Source organism: Hordeum vulgare, chromosome 2H, assembly GCF_904849725.1.
Source record: "Hordeum vulgare subsp. vulgare chromosome 2H, MorexV3_pseudomolecules_assembly, whole genome shotgun sequence".
Lineage (NCBI taxonomy): Eukaryota > Viridiplantae > Streptophyta > Magnoliopsida > Poales > Poaceae > Hordeum > Hordeum vulgare.
The window spans coordinates 611,647,873-611,665,378 of record NC_058519.1 but is presented as its reverse complement, the minus strand read 5'-3'; the positions used below and the strand labels follow the sequence as shown (position 1 = coordinate 611,665,378).

The 17,506-nt window shown below is 47.1% G+C and overlaps 3 protein-coding genes across 3 annotated transcripts; 1 reads left to right on the top strand and 2 right to left on the bottom strand.

Annotated features, from left to right (window-relative positions):
* Nucleotides 1–1,539: 1,539 nt before the first annotated feature.
* LOC123428753 (chaperone protein ClpB1-like) lies at nucleotides 1,540–2,524 on the top strand. The gene is made up of 4 exons (XM_045112911.1): nucleotides 1,540–1,744; nucleotides 1,810–1,939; nucleotides 2,170–2,457; nucleotides 2,521–2,524. Exons 1-4 carry the CDS (start codon nucleotides 1,540–1,542, stop codon nucleotides 2,522–2,524), a joined length of 627 nt encoding a protein of 208 aa, XP_044968846.1.
* A 5,050-nt stretch (nucleotides 2,525–7,574) lies between these two features.
* LOC123430788 (glycine-rich cell wall structural protein) lies at nucleotides 7,575–8,732 on the bottom strand. Its single transcript, XM_045114625.1, has 2 exons — nucleotides 8,548–8,732; nucleotides 7,575–8,416 (listed from the first exon to the last, which is right to left on the bottom strand). The coding sequence occupies exons 1-2, from the start codon at nucleotides 8,639–8,641 to the stop codon at nucleotides 7,899–7,901; spliced, it is 612 nt and encodes a 203-aa protein (XP_044970560.1). The 5' UTR covers nucleotides 8,642–8,732; the 3' UTR covers nucleotides 7,575–7,898.
* Nucleotides 8,733–11,861: 3,129 nt separating this feature from the next.
* Nucleotides 11,862–14,547, bottom strand: LOC123430787 (tRNA (guanine-N(7)-)-methyltransferase-like). Its single transcript, XM_045114624.1, has 8 exons — nucleotides 14,355–14,547; nucleotides 14,196–14,252; nucleotides 14,047–14,122; nucleotides 13,882–13,961; nucleotides 13,741–13,790; nucleotides 13,559–13,643; nucleotides 13,326–13,424; nucleotides 11,862–12,679 (listed from the first exon to the last, which is right to left on the bottom strand). The coding sequence occupies exons 1-8, from the start codon at nucleotides 14,511–14,513 to the stop codon at nucleotides 12,428–12,430; spliced, it is 858 nt and encodes a 285-aa protein (XP_044970559.1). The 5' UTR covers nucleotides 14,514–14,547; the 3' UTR covers nucleotides 11,862–12,427.
* Between the last annotated feature and the right edge of the window lie 2,959 nt (nucleotides 14,548–17,506).

Sequence of the window (17,506 nt, the reverse complement as noted above, 5' to 3'; positions counted from 1 at the left end):
TAGCCGCCAGGAGGAGAGGCGGCCATCAGAGCCTGGTGGCTCGCAGGGCGAGGACCGAGCATGCCGGGGTGGGGCGCACGCGCCGGTGGCAGAGCCCAGGCGTGGACGACGCCCGTCCACGGATTAACGCCCCCGAACCAAGGGGCAGGGGCGGGACCGGAGGGAGTAGACGGCCGGCCAGCGGGGACCTGCCGGCGGCACGAGGGCGGCCGTCAGAGCCCCGTTTCTTCTTGCGGGCGTGCCCAGGCGGAGAGGTGTCGGCCGCAGGAGGCGCCGCGGGAGGCGCGGGAGGTGAAGTGCATGCGGCGAGGGCAGTCTGGGAGCGTTGCAGAGTAGACTGCCGCATGCGCCGTTCTTCGAGGCGAAGGTAGTTAACGGCGCGGGCGAAAGTTGGCTCGGTGAGGAGGTTGAGGTTGGAGGCGGCGTTGGCGTAGTCCGGACCGAGCCCGCGGATCAGGTTGGTGAGCATGGTGGCGTCGGAGACGGGGGCGCCGACGTCACGAAGCTCGTCGGCGAGGACCTTGAGGCGAAGACAGTAGTCGAACAACCCCATGCCCTCCTGAGAGAGGCTGTAGAACTCCGTCGTGAGAAGCACTTGAGCTGTAGCTGGTTGTCGAGGAAGAGCTGACGGATGGAAGTCCACACGCCGAGAGCCGAGTCGTCATCGCGGATGACATGCGACAGGATCTCGTTGCTGACGGTGCGGTAGAGACACTTGATGATGCTGGCGTCGACCCCCATCCAGTTGGCGTCCTCGCGCATGGCGCGTGCGTCCACCGAGCCGTCGACGTGATCCTTGATCTGGAACTCGCGGAAGGTGAGAGAAATAGGTGCGCCAAGTGGAGAAGGAGGGGGTGTGGAGATCGAGCACGACAGGAACATGGTCCTGGATGTGAATCAACCGAAGACTAGCGGCTGAGGCGGGCTCGAGGACGGCGAAGGGATTCACCTCGCCGGAGAGGGTGGAGCGGGCGAGGCCATGCCGTAGGTGGGGAGCGGAGCGGGGAGAGGATCAGAAGAAAACTGATACCATGTAAGAATTGAGAGAGGGATATTTTGATCTGCACACTTTATTCAATCCAATCCTTAGGTATATATATACACGGATAGATCATCAAGTATCTAACAGAAAGAGTGCTGGAGCTAGTCAGCATCGGTAGCGCCAGGCGACGCGGCACGTCAGTTAGCGATGGCTATCCCTTCCTATACATGCGGGCGTGCGGGGCGTGGCACTGCATGCGGAGAGCTGGCGCAGGAGCCAAGTTATCGCATGCATGCATGCTTCTTGCGGAGCAAGTCAAGACCAGGGGCGAGGAGCCGTTGGGCAGACTGGAGCCGATGGGCAAAGGATTTCAACAATCTTTACTATTAAAGGGGATCTGCCGTCGTCGTGATGGTTCAACCTTCAGGATGGTAAAAAACCCTCGATCGATCCCACCTCCCCTCGTACATGCAAACCTCCCACCGATTCTTTTAATCCCCTCGACATGACCCCACACGGAGAACAATCGATGAAAAAAATCCACCTCCGAACCAACGATGAAAAAAAACACGTCCCCCACCCCGCGCCCTTTCCCTTCCCACCGGCCCTCCTCGCCGGCGCGCCCTCTTCCTCCCCGCCGGCCCTCCGCGAGTGGGACACGCCCCCACGCCGCTCGGCACTGCACGCGGGAAGGCCCCGCCGGAGATCTCGTCCATGGCGGCGACGAAGGCGTCGAGGTTGGCCAGGAGGGGCTCGGCGAGCGTGAGCGCATCGGGGGTGGGGGAGGCGGGAGTGGCGGTGAAGAGGAGCGCGTGGGCGAAGAGCAGGTCATGTGCGCGGGAGGCGGCGGCCGCGCGTTGGGACGGTGTTCGACGACGAGAACCTGCTCGTCCGCATCGACATGTCCGAGTACATGGAGCAGCACTCCTTCGCTCGCCTCATCGGAGCACCACCTGGGTAAGCACACCGAGTCACTGATGATTCTGCTCAACGTTTTATCCCTTAATTTTTTAGCTGTAGAGAAAGACTGAATTGGATGCTTACAGGATTTAATTTATAATTCTGAATACTAAATTCATGTTGTTAAGTGTTACTACTTATTCACATTTCACCCTCCATATGCAATTGTGAGGGTAAACAAAGACTGAATTTGTTGGGTGCTGATTAAATTATTTCATTGAATGCAGGTATGTTGGACACGAGGAGGGCGGGCAGATGACGGAGCAGGTGAGGAGGAGGCCATACAGCGTGATCCTGTTCGACAAGGTGGACAAGGTGGTCGTGTTCAACACGCTCCTCCAGGTGCTCGACGACGGCCGGCTGACCGACGGGCAAGGCAGGACTGTGGACTTCAGGAACACCGTGATCATCATGACCTCCAACCTCGGCGCCGAGCACCTCCTCGCCGGGATGATGGGCAAGAACTCCATGAAGGTCGCCCGCGACCTCGTCATGCAGGAGGTATGTATGGATCAGTTCGTTTTCGATTCCAGAACCACCAAAACTATCTCTGTAATCTGTATTCTGTATGTGTGCAGGTGAGGAGGCACTTCAGGCCGGAGCTGCTGAACCGGCTGGACGAGATTGTGGTGTTCGACCCGCTGTCCCACGAGCAACTGAGGAAGGTCGCTCGCGTGCAGATGAAGGCCGTGGCCGTCCGGCTGGCCGAGCGGGGCGTCGCCCTGGCCGTCACCGACGCCGCGCTGGATGTCATCCCGTCTCTGGCCTACGATCCAGTACGTGACAACAATCTAAATTTCTTCACCTTCTTTGGGCTCGGACGCTGACTCTGAATTCGTTCCACATTGTTGCAGGTGTATGGCGCTCGGCCGATCCGGAGGTGGATCGAGAAGCGGGTGGTGACGCAGCTGTCCAAGATGCTGATCCAGGAGGAGATCGACAAGAACTGCATGGTGTACATCGACGCCGCCAACAAGGACGAGCTGGCCTACCGGGTGGACCGCACCGGCGGGCTGGTGAACGCCAAGACGGCCAGAGCATGGCAGGTCTTGGCATACATCAGCCGTCGGCGACCTAGAGGGGTGCCTGAAGGACGCCGCGGAGGCTGCGGCGCACGCGTCGTACAACGGGTGCCCGTCGGGGTTCGCGGTGGTGTAAGAGTACTACTAATAGGCAGAAGTATCAACCCCTATCTCTAGATCATCCTCTATGCCTATGTATAAAAATTCAGAGTCCCAAGAGCTGATTAGAGACATAATTGAATATTGTCGTGTATTGTCATTGAGTGCATTAATTTTTCAACTCATTATACTGATTTCTTTGTTGTTCTTTGGCAACCTCACTGCACACCAGGTCCAATGAGATGGAATCTGCTATTCAATCAGGAAGGCTGCCTGGACGAAGATGGAATGACAAAAAAATACAGTGTAGTAAGTTATGTCTCTAAACAGAGCAGATGAGAGTTATAGTTTTTACAAGCTGTAGTGTAAAGATTGTTTTTGTAGTGCAATTATTCTGGGCAGTGTTAGATAATTAGTAATGTTTGCGGCTGGTCATTGCTATAGTGGAGATGTCTGCAAAGACCAAGGTTGTCGAGCCAACGAGCTCGATTCTGCGAGGCCCTCATAATTTGACCTCTCCCTTGATCATTTCCTCGTGTTTTTTCAGCTTTGCATTAGGCGTGGTATGCATGTAAAGCTAGATGAGATGACCAGGAAATTCGCGAGGAAGCAGATAACTTGATCATACAATGTCACAAATTGTGTTGGCCGTTGCTGGCTCAGACAAAGACCTTTATATGCACAAAACAATGTTTTGTAATAGTAGTCTTTCTAAGCAATGACATGACCCTGTGAACATCCTTATCATTAGTTGTTTCCTCATAGTGGGAACTTTCTATCCAACTAAACTAGTACATCAGGTACGGTAGCTATCGCACACATCCTTTTGAGAACCAGAACACATTTATTTATATGTTTGTCTTATTTCTGTTTGTGCTTGCAGAAAAGCGTCTAGCTACTAGAGATTTGAGCTAAAGCACAAGCCTTTCCTCTTGGAATTAATTTAGAACCCCAAGGACGAGTTCCTATCATCAATGCTAGGTGTACAATCAAATGCATATGGTTGTGGGCTGTGTTCTCCAAACACCCTAAAGGTAATAGATGTTATTTGTACTCTTAACAGGTCTCCCATATGGTAGTTGTCTTTATAAAAGCACCCTCTGACATTCCTAGAAAGTAATGTCATGTAGGAAAATGGAGCGCTCCATTTTGGTCATTCTCTACTCAGGTGTTTATTGCGGTGTTGTCCTTTCTTATCTTTCAGTAAACTGCAAATTTGGGACCTGTTTGTTCGATTCGTAGGCCGCAATAGCTGCCACCAAGGTATGCGCTCTTTTTATTCTTTTTCAGATCCAATTTTTCACATGGGCATCAGTAAAAAGTGGGGATCAATAAATTTGTCGCTCGAAGTACTCAGCATACATATTCTTTCTTAGGCTTCAAGGCAGGAAAGATGGTTTTGTTACGAGCACATGGAATTTTTACTGGTCAACCCATTACCCATCAGCCAATGCCCTCATGATCTGCATGTGTACTTGCACTTTTTTGAAGGCAGTAGGGCTGCTTTAATGAGAAGATTTATGAAATTTAGAGTTGTTGACACTTGATCTATGAATCTTTGCACAGATTTGAATAACTTTGAGTCTATGACCAACCCACTTGTTACACCTAATTTCTGCAAAATATGGCTTTGCTGGTCTGAGTAATATTATCACTTATTTGTTGGTGTTCATGTAGCACATTTGCTGATTTTGTGTCTATATGTATGTGCTTCCTTTTAAACTTTCGAAATTGTTCTAAGCATATTTGTCATCCAACTATCCTTAATCTAATTATTCTTTCTCTACTAAGGTGAGAATTCAGTTATCCTTTATCTTCTTGAAAAATATATTTGATTTATTTTCTTTTTATATCAACCCGAGAATTTATTGATGTCGGAAGGTTCAGTTAGGTGTCCCTGTTATTATGCATCAACACAAAAATTAACAATGCCCTGCAGCAGGTGCTGTCAGCTGGAGTGAATAATTTTGTTTTAAGCTCAGCTGATTGTGCAGTCTAAAAGTAGTACCCGGTGCTGAGCTATTGCAAGATTGGACAGTTGACTTGCATTTTAGCTGAAGAAGTGTAGATCCTGCTCTACTTCTCCATAGAGGTATTTTAATAAGCACAACCAACATTTTCTTTTTTGAACTTGCACAACCAACATCTTTTTTTGAACTTGCACAACCAACAATTTATATTTGTGATGATTGATGGAAGCAACCAAACGCTCCCACTTGTTCCCGAGAAAGTCAATACTCGCATTGGCTTCCATTTTTCCTCATAAGCAAGCATATGTTCACTCCACTACTTTCTTTTCCACACTGGACTGCAATAGTGTTTCCTTGTGTTGTGCGTGTGTCACGAGCTCTGAGCATTCCAATAGCAGAGCTGGTGGCCAGTCCATTGTGAAACCTGGACCAGTACAAGGTGATGGAGGCGCATGATGGCATCCCTTCGTCCTGGTAAGTATTTTTTGTCTTTCTTAGTCTCCTCTGCTGGATCTCTCACATCCTGTGAATCAAGTGTCTTCACTGCTCTTAGTTGGAACATTTGGCCATTTGCTAATTATGTGTTGTAAATCGTAATATATCTTTATGGCTCACCTAGCAGATCTCTGAAGTTTGGTCATTAACTATTGTGAAGGAGAACGCTGGTGTTGTGGTTGAGGTTCACCGTCTTGGATGTCACAGCCGTTTTGGTCCTCCTTGCCGTCGACAACACCAGGTATGCTCTGTTTCCTCTATTCTTATTCGTCATAACCAATTGATCCACACAAACATGCAGTAAATGGCTGGACTTCAGCTTTGGTTCCCAGCCCCTTCTCCAGGTTCAGCGGCAAGGATCTAGCTTGCTCACACCACCATTATCTCCTCCGCCCTATGAGTGGTTCTGCGTGTGCAGCTACGAGCTCTAAGCAGTTTGATGGCAGAGCTCGTGGCCTCCATAGTGGTTGGGCCGTTGTTGTCCATTGTGAAGCAGAAGGTGTCCACCAACCTGCTGGAGAAGCACAAGGTGATGGAGGAGCGAGCAGCACAGGGTGCTCAAGCGCAAGCTGCCCGCCTTTCTGGATGTCATCGCTGACGCAGAGCAGGTTGCGTTAAACAGAGTCGGGTCCATCGCCTGGATTATTATTGTATGTTTTCTAAAAAAAATCTTGAAATTCAGAATAAATCTGTGAGTTACCAAGATTTTTGACAACCATGATATATATTTTTTGAAAATGTAAATATTGCTTCAACTTGTGAATAAATTTAAAAGAAGAAACATTTTCTTGCATTTGTGCATAAATATTTTAAATCAAGCGATGATATGTGAACATAATGTGGTCATTGTCATTGAAGATTATGTTTTTTTTTCTTCCGTGACAACGCACGGTCCATTTCGCTAGTATCCACTAAAAACGTAATCTACTGTACTGTGGTGATCCTCGCCCCTCCGATCACAAGCCTTCAGCTCCAGACATGCTCACTAGCGACCTTTTCTTCGGCGCGCAGTTGCACAACTTTGTTGGATAGGTCGTACTGTATCTTTCTATATGCTCTTGGCGTTTTCGAGTTCTAGCAAACTTTCACCTTTGTATTTCATGTTCACAACATATAATTAACTTGCTTTTCGTTTTTGGCTATACCAGTTACATCTCCGCCTTTCTGAATTTCCACGGTGGTACCAGTTTCAACTGAAAATAGACGGAAACAACTCGTTCATTTTCATTCTGCTTCCAACCCCTACGTACTTGAGTTGAATATGCCCTCCCATTTCCACTGCCATATTATCAAATGAAAGATTTCCCTTCCTGCAGCCACAGAGGACAAGGACAGTGACAGTGACACACACAAGCTTGTGCTTTGCAGGCATTACCCGATCGGGCTTTTCCCATTACAATTTTGACTTTTTGCGTGACAGTCGATCGGTTGCTGCTGCCAGATCCGGCAAACCTAATTAATCCCGAGTGACCCGTCTTCGCACGATGGAGGAGCGGTAACTGCAGAGCAAAAATGCATGGTAGGCGCGGTTCATTTGTGTCCACCCAACGACGGCACTCTTATTTTCGTTGAGACTTGAGAGGACCAAAAGGCACGAATTAATAGTATTTTATTTTTGTGGGAAGCCAAATTAGTACTTATAAGCCTCTGGCTTATTGTGAATTTTTTTTTATACTTCATGAGTTTATGTTATACATTACTACTTCCTTCGTTTTTAAATATAAGACTTTTTAGAGACTTCGATATAAGCGGAGGGAAACCCTTTTTTCGTCGAGATATTCATATGAACTATATACGGATATACATATAGACGCATTTTAGAGTATGAATTCACTCATTTTGAAAGGTATATTAAAATCTTTAAAAAAGTCTTATATTTAAGAACGAAGGGAGTACTTTGAAAGTCCCTACACTGCGTTGGATCAACTTACGTGGCATGCCCTTGCTCGCAGTGGCTGTAAAAATCTCTTTCAGTTCTTTGCAACAGTGAAATACAGCACTGATGATCACAGGAGTTAAATGCACCTAGTAGAACCAGGCTATATATATTATCCCAGTGTGATTTTATTCCACATTACCTACTAACAGATAAAGCGGGGGTATTAATACGAGACATACATACACGCTTGCAAGAACACACAGGGGATGCATGCATTCTACAAGGTCACTGTGCAACGCGTACAAGGTCACTGTTCTACAAGGTCTCTTCCTTTTGTTCATCAGGGACAATGTTTATTTATATTACGAGTAATTTAATTACTATGCACGTACGCGTGCAGAGCAATGTCATGGACGTACAGTCAACCCAGGGTAGGCATGCAGCTAGCCTATACCGTACGTACGTATGCATGGCTGCATTGTTACGTGTGCTCAGTTGCGGACCTCCGGAACCTCGTCGGCGCGCGCACAGCAGCGGCAGCCATGGTGAAGGAACCCGTGGCCGCAGCAGCCCCACTTACATCTGCCGCCTCCGTGGCCGCCTCCTCCTCCGTGGCCCGGGTAGCCACCGCCGCCGCCGCCGTAGCCTCCACCACCTTCGCCACCGTGGCCAGGGTAGCCGCCACCGCCGCCGTAGCCTCCACCACCTTCTCCGCCGTGGCCAGGATAGCCGCCACCGCCGCCGTAGCCTCCACCACCTTCCCCACCGTGGCCAGGGTAGCCGCCACCGCCGCCGTAGCCTCCACCACCTTCTCCGCCGTGGCCAGGGTAGCCGCCGCCACCGCCGCCGTAGCCTCCTCCACCGCCTGGGTAGCCTCCGCCGCCTCCTCCGTAGCCTCCCCCGCCGCCGTAACCTCCTCCGCCGTGGCCTCCCCTGCCGTGTCCGTGGTGGCCTCCGCCACCGTGGAAGAAGTTCTCTACTCCGGCCTCGTTCTCTTCCTTCTTGGCCTCTACATGAAGAGAAACAAAAAAAGGTGCATGGAGATTAGCAGCAAAATGCAGCAAAGCAAGTTTTTTAGCCTCTAATGACGACCAATTAGTTCAATTACTGCCCGCTCAAAACCACTCCGAGTCAACTCACGAGGGTGTTCATCAGCCGAGGCGACGAGGATAGCAGCAGCAAGCAGGAGAGCAAGCACAACAAGACCCTTGGACTTGGATGCCATGCTTGGCATCCGTGATCCGTGCCTCTTCTTCAGGGGCTGTAGTGGCTGCCTACTGCAGGCTGGCTCGTGCGATGGATGAGAATATGAGATGCAGATTACCATGCAGAGCAGGCGAATTTATAGGAGGGAGAGGCCCATGGAGGGGCTTGGATACGGACATACGGTAGATAGCTCGGGATCACGAGGAGCTGTGACTGTGAGCGAGTTGAGCTAGCTGGGGGCCATGGCCATGGGCGTCGCGACCCGTCGGCCCCGTGGAGCCGCGCGTGGTGGTTGTGATATGGACGGCGCGCATTAATGTATCGATCCCAGCGGTCTAGCACGCAAATAGCTAAGCTCCGCAACCTCCGCAGGAGTACCAATGGCGCCGGCATCTGACTTAAGTGGACTATGTGCAGTGCAGGTGCGTGCTGCTCGCGCGACGACGATAGAAAGAGTTTGCATGCATGCACGCACCAATCTCATTAATCAGCTCCCCTACAAGTTACACACGGGCTCGCATGTATATCCAAATCGGCCGAGCGGATTCCGGATCGGATATATTCCTGTTTATCTGGAAACCGGACGTACGTGGAGCATTGCTGAACGTTCACACGTAAGTTATCTTTTTATTTTTATTTTTGAGGGGAACACGTAAGTTATCTTCGGCTTAGAGCATCTCCAACAAAACTCCCAGTAAAAAGTGGTTTTACGCCATGTTAGTAGGGAGGCGACCGTGTGATGGCGCCTATACGTCTTAAATATCCATGCTATTGTTTTTGAAGGAACACAAACATGTCTATGTACTCCCTCTGTCTCGATGCATTAGACATCTTACAGAAATCAAATAATCCAAAACGTTAAGACACATTATAGTACGTAGTACTAGTTGCATGTATATTAATTATACCTTATCTATTAATTTTTGGATTTGAAAAAATATCCTAATTAATAGTATGTTTTCAATTGAAAAAGGAATAGTGTGATTGACTTTTTTTGCAATTCAATTTCTTCTTCTATCCAATCTCTGTGTGCCTAGATTGTAGTACACCTTCTAAGATGCCTAATGCACCGAGGCAAAGGGAGTACAACCCAACAACGACTACAACAACAAGTTGAAGGCCAAAATTGAAGCAACGCCGGCCCAATTTGACAGCAAAATGAGCCTGGTTGGGAACGAAATTATTAATTAAGAAGTACTCCTTTGAAAGATTACTCTCACTTTTTTAGGTTGAAACAAGTGGTACACTGCATGTATACCACTTGTAGCAACCGGAGAGTTTTTTCTTTTTTCCATAGATTCGTATTTTCAAAAAAAATTATCTTTTAAATTGTGCGTCCAAATCTCGAATCGTTTCCACCGTTGGGTTCCTCGCGTCGAGATCTTCATAACTAGATCCCGTATTGATAGATTTTGACAAACTTTATTTTTACAAGAAAAAAACTGGATGAATAAAACTGACAGAAAAACCGTGCCTCTCACGATAGAAAAAACAAAAAAAAATTGTTTTTTTCTGTTTTCGAGAAGCACAGTGTGAATGCGAAACCATGCCTCTCAGAAAGCAAAATCATGCCTCTTGCAAAAAAAATAGAAACCACTTTTTTTTTGTTTTTGAAAGGGACGATCGTGCCTCTCACGAACGCAAAACCGCATCTCTCACAAAAAAAACAGAAATGCGTGCCTTTCGCAGAAGCAAAACCGTGTCTCTCACAAGAAAAAACCAAAAAACATGTTTTTTCATTTACAAGAGGTACGACCGTGCCTCTCGCAAACGCAAAACCGTCTCTCGGGGAGAGAGAATGTAAAACCGTGCCTCTAACAAAAGAAAACAGACAAGACATTTTTTTTCATTTTTAAGAGGCACAGTCGTGCTTCTCGCGGAAGCAAAACCGTTGCTCGCGAGGAAAAAATAGAAAACACGTTTTTCCGTGCAAAAAACAGTTTTTTATGAAAAAAAAATCGTCAAAAGGCTAAGAAAGACCATTGAAAAGCCAAAACACCAGGAAAACATAAAAAACAATCAAAAAAGCCAAAAACACGTGCGAAAAAAAAAAACGGAATTTGAAGGAAACGCTGAAAGCGCGACACATGGCGGCGGCTGAGAAGCGCCAAGCGGCGACGTGTGGAAGTTATCGTCGAAAGGCTTTTAAAGGAATGCTTGCTAACTAATTGCTCTCGGTTTGGAAAGAAGATCTGAGCAGGCAGGAAAACAGGACAGAAAGTACTACGGGACGTAACAGTCCACACACATGTCATGTTTAGTTCAACAGAGTTCAGTAAAGAAGACACTACACACTGATTCAGTTCGCTACAAAATCCATCTTTTGAACAGTTCTTAATCTCCAAGTAACCAAAAGGCATCAATTACCACACTACTTATCACCGACCTTATCCTACAGAAATGAAAGGCACCCGACTTAATCCATATTTTTTGCACCCAACTACGCCTCCCATCTTCTCCAGTACGCATTAATCGCCCCATTTGCTTACAGTGAGCAGCACTTACCAATGCTGTAAAGTAGAATCAACTTAATGCTTACAATCGATTCAGTATATATTAAACTGGTTAGTGTTTTCTGTTTGTAGTGGACTGTACAGCATGGGACATGACTTCAAAATGAAGAAGAAACATCAAGGTTTACTAGGTGTTACCATCTGTCTACTAATGCAGTTTCACAGTGAAATAGGATGCTTCAAGTTGTCAGGTATAATTCACCCGTTGCTTATGGGGCTGGGTATCACTTGAGAGAATTTGTTCAGTAGTTGGTGAACCATTGTCATACTGCTCTAGGTTTGTTATTGATTATGTAAAGTCGCGCACCGGATAGCTGGAACCCAACCCCACATTGGATGTTACCGTGTTATATCACGGCATTTGGAACCTCTGGTGTCTGGTCGACAATTTCTGGTATGTCGACACCAACAGGCACAACTTTGCTTGCCCAACGACGTAGCACCTACCTGTTTCGAAAATTTCATCGTCTGTTGATCCAAGCGTTCAGTCCTTGGTGGACACTTGTTCCGACTTCTGAGTCAAGCCAATAATGGCATCTTATGTCTAAGTTTATAATCCTATTTACACTTCTTTTTCTAGGGATGCATATGGATGTCAAGTAGGGGAAAGGAGCAACGCAAGTGCGACATCACAGAAGGTGTTGTCAGTGAGGTGTCTCCAGATGCTACACCACAACCGGGAGAGGAGGCTGTGGTGCAATATCAACAAAATCAACATCACTAGATCAATCATGGAGTATATTTTCATATTGGATTGATACGAATTTGCAGATGTAAACATTTTTCGCGCGCAGAAAAGTATCGGCCTCCTACAAGAACCAGCGTGAAATGAAATTGCCCATCCATCGTTTCTGACCACTGAGGGCAAAGTTTCTTACATTCGGCCATACATCAAACAGCAATGCTCTTTTTTTTTTAAAAAAAAGAGGCAAAATACAATGCTCTTGATTGCCAACGACACTTGCTTGCCTTTCATCATAACTAAGATGGCCAATGCAACCCTGGATACAAATCGCAGATGTCAATCAAACATCCTCGTGTATGGTTAACACTGAAATTAACTGCACCGTGATCTTTCTTCCTCAGCCAGAAGGGTGATCTCAGATCTAAGGATATCAACCATTGGAGAGATGCCAAGCCTTGACCAGTTTAACCCCTCACAAGCACAAGGCCCAATTCATTCACTAAGAATTTGCTTTGGGACATGCCAGGGAATGTGAAAATTGGTGCTCAAAGTTAACGAATCAAGCAGAGAGAAACCAGCCATTAGCCCAGCACTACCTGGCCACACAGGCATCCACTTAACTGATGGAGTAATCTGGTGAGAAACATCTCGTCTTTTGGTACATCCTCCTGTATATGGTCGCTCCTTCGAGCTCAGCATGGATTTCTCTCTCCGTCCGTATTCCCATAGGGTTGTCCAGAAGCCAGCCTTCGTTGTCACACTGAAGATCTTTATCAACACGATCAGCATGCTCAAACACATCCGAGTATCCATCAAACCTTTCTCTCATGTCTGTGGCTACATCAAGCACATCTGATTGTACAAACACCTATCAACGAAATAAAGTGAGATGTCAACTTGCAAAAGAGTACCTGAGCTGCCTTTGAATGTTAAACTCACTACATAATCAACACTAGCCTTCGTCGAAGATAAAGAAAAGAGATTGTCTGAATAGCAATTTTGCACTAGATCATATTAACTTGTACTTATCACTCTATGACCCATACAATGCATAGAGGCTGTGCAATTCCTATCTGTGAAGCAATAATAACTATGAGTATAGCCCAACTGACAACATGAAGGCAATGATAAGCTTGAAACATACAAATAGAGTGGATAATACATGGCATCTCATAGAGATGCTGAAATTAAGCGAGATGTACATGGTTAATATATCCTCAATCTGATGTACTTCAGGACCCTCAAGAACATTATTGTGTTATTAGGACTATTTTTAAATAATAGATGTTTCAGGCCTGCAACATGCTTTACTACTTTTTGTTAGGACAAATTTTCAGGGTCCAGTCAATAAAACATCCATGATACCTTCATACAGCTAGAACTAACAAAATAGTGTCTGTCCTAAGTTAAACAGTCCCTGGACAAAACTGAAGCATAAAGAAGGACCCTGACCCATGCAGATTGTTAGTTTAACAGATAATACTTTGCATGAAAATCTTAGACAACTGTCATACCCGCCCACCCAGACAAAGGTTCTTTGTGATTGAATCCACCAATGGTGTCTGTAGAACTCTTCGCTTGTGATGCCTTTTCTTAAAGTGGGGATCAGGACACTGCAGAACATATTATTGCAACTCAGCTGTCAATTCCATAACATCAGCTAAAACAAAAAAACTAGACCAGCATAAGCACAGGGACATATCGTATATAACTTAGAATAGTTACGGAATTACACCCAGCTACTCACCAGTATTGAAACAAGCGATAGGGGACCAGGGTATGATGACACAATTTGCTCGAAAGACACCGTTGCATTTGCAAACATAAAGTAACTGTACCAAGGGAGCAATTTCAAGTACTGTTAAATTGTTCAGATAGCACGAAACCCTCAAATGTCCATAAGTGAGAAAGATCTGAGGTGTGGCTTACACATTTCTAAGCCCCAATTCTGTAACCCAGAACTGTGTCCGCTCGACCAGCTAGACAAGCAATCCAAGCAGAGCATTATGACCACACCAAAAATCACACATTGAGAACCATGATTAAATTAAACCATAGAAGCAGAAGAACCTTTTGCCGGATTTCCAGTCCGAGGTAATTCCGCTTTTCACCGGAGTTCTTTGCTAGCCAAACCAAGAATCTCCCACTCCCTGCACATAAAAATCCCCTGATAGCTGAGGCTAAAGGAAATGTATCAGCACAATGGAGATGCAATGGAAGGAGACGTATGCCCACCGCAGCCGATGTCGACCATGAGGGGCAGCAGGGGATCCTCGAACACCTCCGTCCACTCAGGCGGCTCCGTGGGCTCCTACGGGTAAAGCAGAGTAAGAATTGACGGAAGGTGCCAAGGGGGGATCTTGAAGATTACGGCACAGGCTTACGACGAACAAGGCGCTGAGCGGATTCACGTGCTGCCGGATGCGAAGGTGATGGCCCCGCTGCAAACACCGAAACAGATTGATGGGTGGTCAGGCTGGTACGCTATTTCGAAGAAGACACGGAGGTTGAAGACGGGGAGGATAGATGGGGTTGGGGCGGACATTGGGGTAGAGGGGGCGGAGATTGAGGTCCGCGTACTCCCTGTCCACCGCGTCGGTGCTCCGCGCGGCGGAGCACAAGGTCCGGCGTCGAGAGCGGCCGCGGACGGGGGGCGCGCGGACGAGGCGGCAGCACAGGGAGGCCGCGGCCGTCCAGGCCATTCTGGCGCCGGTTCCGGCTGGTGCTTCAGCGGCGGCGCTGCTGTTCGACACCCAGCCGAAGGGGTTATCTTTTTTTTTTCCTCCTGTAATTTGGGGAAGGGGTGGAAATGTTCGAGGAGGTTCTTTTTAGAAAAATAACAGTTTTTTTTTTGGGTAAGAGCTATTGTACTCTAGGAGGGCAATCTTTGCCAAATGGCGGACGTTTTTTTCTAAGAAATCATCACCAGTTGATCTGCGCGTTGGTTGATGTTCGATTGCAGCGATGTCTCATAGCACCGAGCCACGACAGTTTCAACGCAACACTGATGACTTCCCGCGAAGCTCCATTACAGCTTTCATGGTGCACCACATGGCGAGACAAAAAGCTCCAAAGCAGCCCTGACGATGTCCGGCAAATCACCATTGCAGGCCCGAGGGAGCTCCATTGCATCGCCATCACAACTTTCACAGCTCTATCGGTGCTGCATTGTAACTCTGGTGGTGCTCCATTGCAGCCCGATGACGCGTCAAAAGCTCCAACACACCCCGATGAAGCTCTATTGCAGCGCCGACAACTTTTCAGTGCAACATCTTCCACCGGCAAGACCTCTCAATTGCAGCGTTGACGCCGTTTGTAGCGTCGGCGTGCTTTTACAGTCACGATACCATGATCCTTCTTGATATGCGGCAACTTGATTCCGGATGCTCGTTGAGGCCTTGCAGCGGGGATGCAACACAGGGGTCACCAGTGGCCATTGCACGCTGCATGGAGCAGCTCGTGTGGGGTAGCAACAGTAGAGCATGTCGTTGCGACAAGGGATGCAGCAGCGCACGCGACGTCGTCCCCTCTAGATTGCAGCAACGCACCTACTACGACGATCAAGCAAGGGGTGATGCATCAGCAATGGTCGATGGCGTGCCTAGCGCCTTGCACCGAGCAACCCGCGTCTAGTACTGCGACGAGAGAGATGGAAGAAAGGGGAAAGTGAAAAGATAAGACAGGGGTGGGAAGCTGTGTGAGGCCCATGGCCACGTGTCCATCTCTCGGTGCGGCTTAAGTGACGGTACAATCAGTCGGGCAATTTTAAACGTTTTCCTTGCCAAATAGTCATACATGAAGAATTTCCTAGCGTGGTCTGCCAAAGCGTGTGTCGCCCCTGCTTTCTCTACCAATCTTCCTAATAATGCTACTCTCAAAGCTGTCTAAAAACATTTCTGCTATTCCAATTTTTTCTCTCGCTGCCCTTCGTCAATGCAGTTGAGTATCCCTCCTCCTCCGATCTCATGGTTGTCCCCTCAATAGGGACAATCAAGGGGCACTCTTGTAGTGCTGTTGGAGATGTTCGCCTTAGCTCCATCTCAAGGGAGAAGAATAAGCTTGCTCATGAACTGGCAGCCAGAGCCAGACGTGGGGAGGAGGCTCGGGTCATTGCTAATGTACCTGACCAGCTTCGCCCCCTCATGCTATGTGGATGCACCAACTGAGGTGTTGGTGGATTTGGTAGTCATTTAAAAAAAGGGCATACTTGCACCATACGACGAGTTTACAAAACCTTCCACAATTGCATTGAACCATATAAATATTTTGGTGCAACTATATGATCTACCGCATGGGTTTGCACCAATGCTTGAGTCCTTGAGTGGTAAAGTGGGAAAGTGTGCTTCTTCACCGTTCTCCCTCTTAGCACGGTAAGTCCTTTAGAAATAACTCTGATAGACAAAAAGGAAGGCCTTAAGAGACCCATCTTGGCCCAACCCTAGATACTATAAGATCCTTTTTAAAACATGTTCTGTCTCCATTTTAGGTTTTTCTTTTACGTTATTTCTAAAAAGAAGGGAGGATTAGAAAAGTCATATTGCTTGACCATTTGAGGCCTTTTAGGCAGTCCAAAAGAGGTGCAGAAGCCCACTACCCATTAGGGTTATGACCTAGGGTCATTTTGGTCTTTGCACATGAGTGGATGGGGATTCTTTACCCTCCATCCAACAACCACCATCTAGGATGACGAAAATCAGTTCAACCTCCATTGGAGAAGAAGAGAGAAAACCAAGAGAGAAAGGGGAGAATAGAAAGATTGAAGGAAGAAGAAAAGGGAGCTCCTTCCCAAGGTTGTGATGCTTCAGATCCACCACCTTGTCTCCTTCACGCTGCAGTTCCTCCATATTTTCTGAGATTGTTCCAATCCCTAGCTCTTGAGCCCCAAATCTTGTTGCGTTCATCCAAGATTCAAAAATCTTGATGTATGAGATCCTCTAGTGCTATCTAGAGAAGAAATTTGTTGTATCCCATATTTGTTTCCGTTGTAGTTTTCAGTTAATCACAAGTGCATTTGTGTGATAATTCCCAACAGAGTGGCATCACATCCAGGTTGCTTAGAAGGTTGCTAACCCAGTTGCTTGATTGTTGCTGGAAGTGATGCTCACAACGGCTTTGGAAGAAAGCGCTACCACAAGTGGCATGATGAAACTTAATTCTTCCAACTACTCATTATGGAAGCCCATGATGGAAGACATCCTTTATTGCAAGGATTTGTATGAGCCAGTTGTGAAAGATAAGATACCCATAGTGGTCATGGAAGAAGAATGGAGAGTGCTGCAAAGAAAGGCAGTAGGTATGATTCTGTTGTACATCAACCACAATATATTCTACCATGTTGCAAATGACACAAATGCGTATGAGATGTGGCAGAAGTTGGAGTCTATGTATGAGATAAAGAAATCAATGGACAAGGTCTCGGTGTTCAAAATACTTGCAATGCTTGAGTACCAAGATGGCACAAGTGTGACTGAGCACTTGAATGTCTTCCAATGCCATATAAATCAACTTTCATTCATGAAGATAAACTTTGAGGATGAGGTGAAAGCATTGTTGCTGCTGAGTTCCATGCCTGATAGTTGGAACATGCTTGTTGTGTCACTTAGCAATTCAGCTCCAGATGGGAAACTGACTTTGGAGATGGTGAAGAACAACATGCTGAATGAAGAAGCCAGAAAGAAGGAAAAGGGTGATGTCT

Bases quoted from the DNA above. Each gene is read 5' to 3' on its own strand.
- LOC123428753 (XM_045112911.1), top strand. From the start codon at position 1,540: ATGAAAAAAAACACGTCCCCCACCCCGCGCCCTTTCCCTTCCCACCGG. The intron at 1,745-1,809 runs GTGAGCGCATCG...GGCGAAGAGCAG, and splicing joins CCAGGAGGGGCTCGGCGAGC to GTCATGTGCGCGGGAGGCGG. The intron at 1,940-2,169 runs GTAAGCACACCG...CATTGAATGCAG, and splicing joins CTCATCGGAGCACCACCTGG to GTATGTTGGACACGAGGAGG.
- LOC123430788 (XM_045114625.1), bottom strand. From the start codon at position 8,641: ATGCCAAGCATGGCATCCAAGTCCAAGGGTCTTGTTGTGCTTGCTCTC. The intron at 8,417-8,547 runs GTGAGTTGACTC...CTCTTCATGTAG, and splicing joins CTCGGCTGATGAACACCCTC to AGGCCAAGAAGGAAGAGAAC.
- LOC123430787 (XM_045114624.1), bottom strand. From the start codon at position 14,513: ATGGCCTGGACGGCCGCGGCCTCCCTGTGCTGCCGCCTCGTCCGCGCG. The intron at 13,791-13,881 runs GTTCTTCTGCTT...TTGCTTGTCTAG, and splicing joins GACTGGAAATCCGGCAAAAG to CTGGTCGAGCGGACACAGTT. The intron at 12,680-13,325 runs GTATGACAGTTG...TTTCGTTGATAG, and splicing joins ACCTTTGTCTGGGTGGGCGG to GTGTTTGTACAATCAGATGT.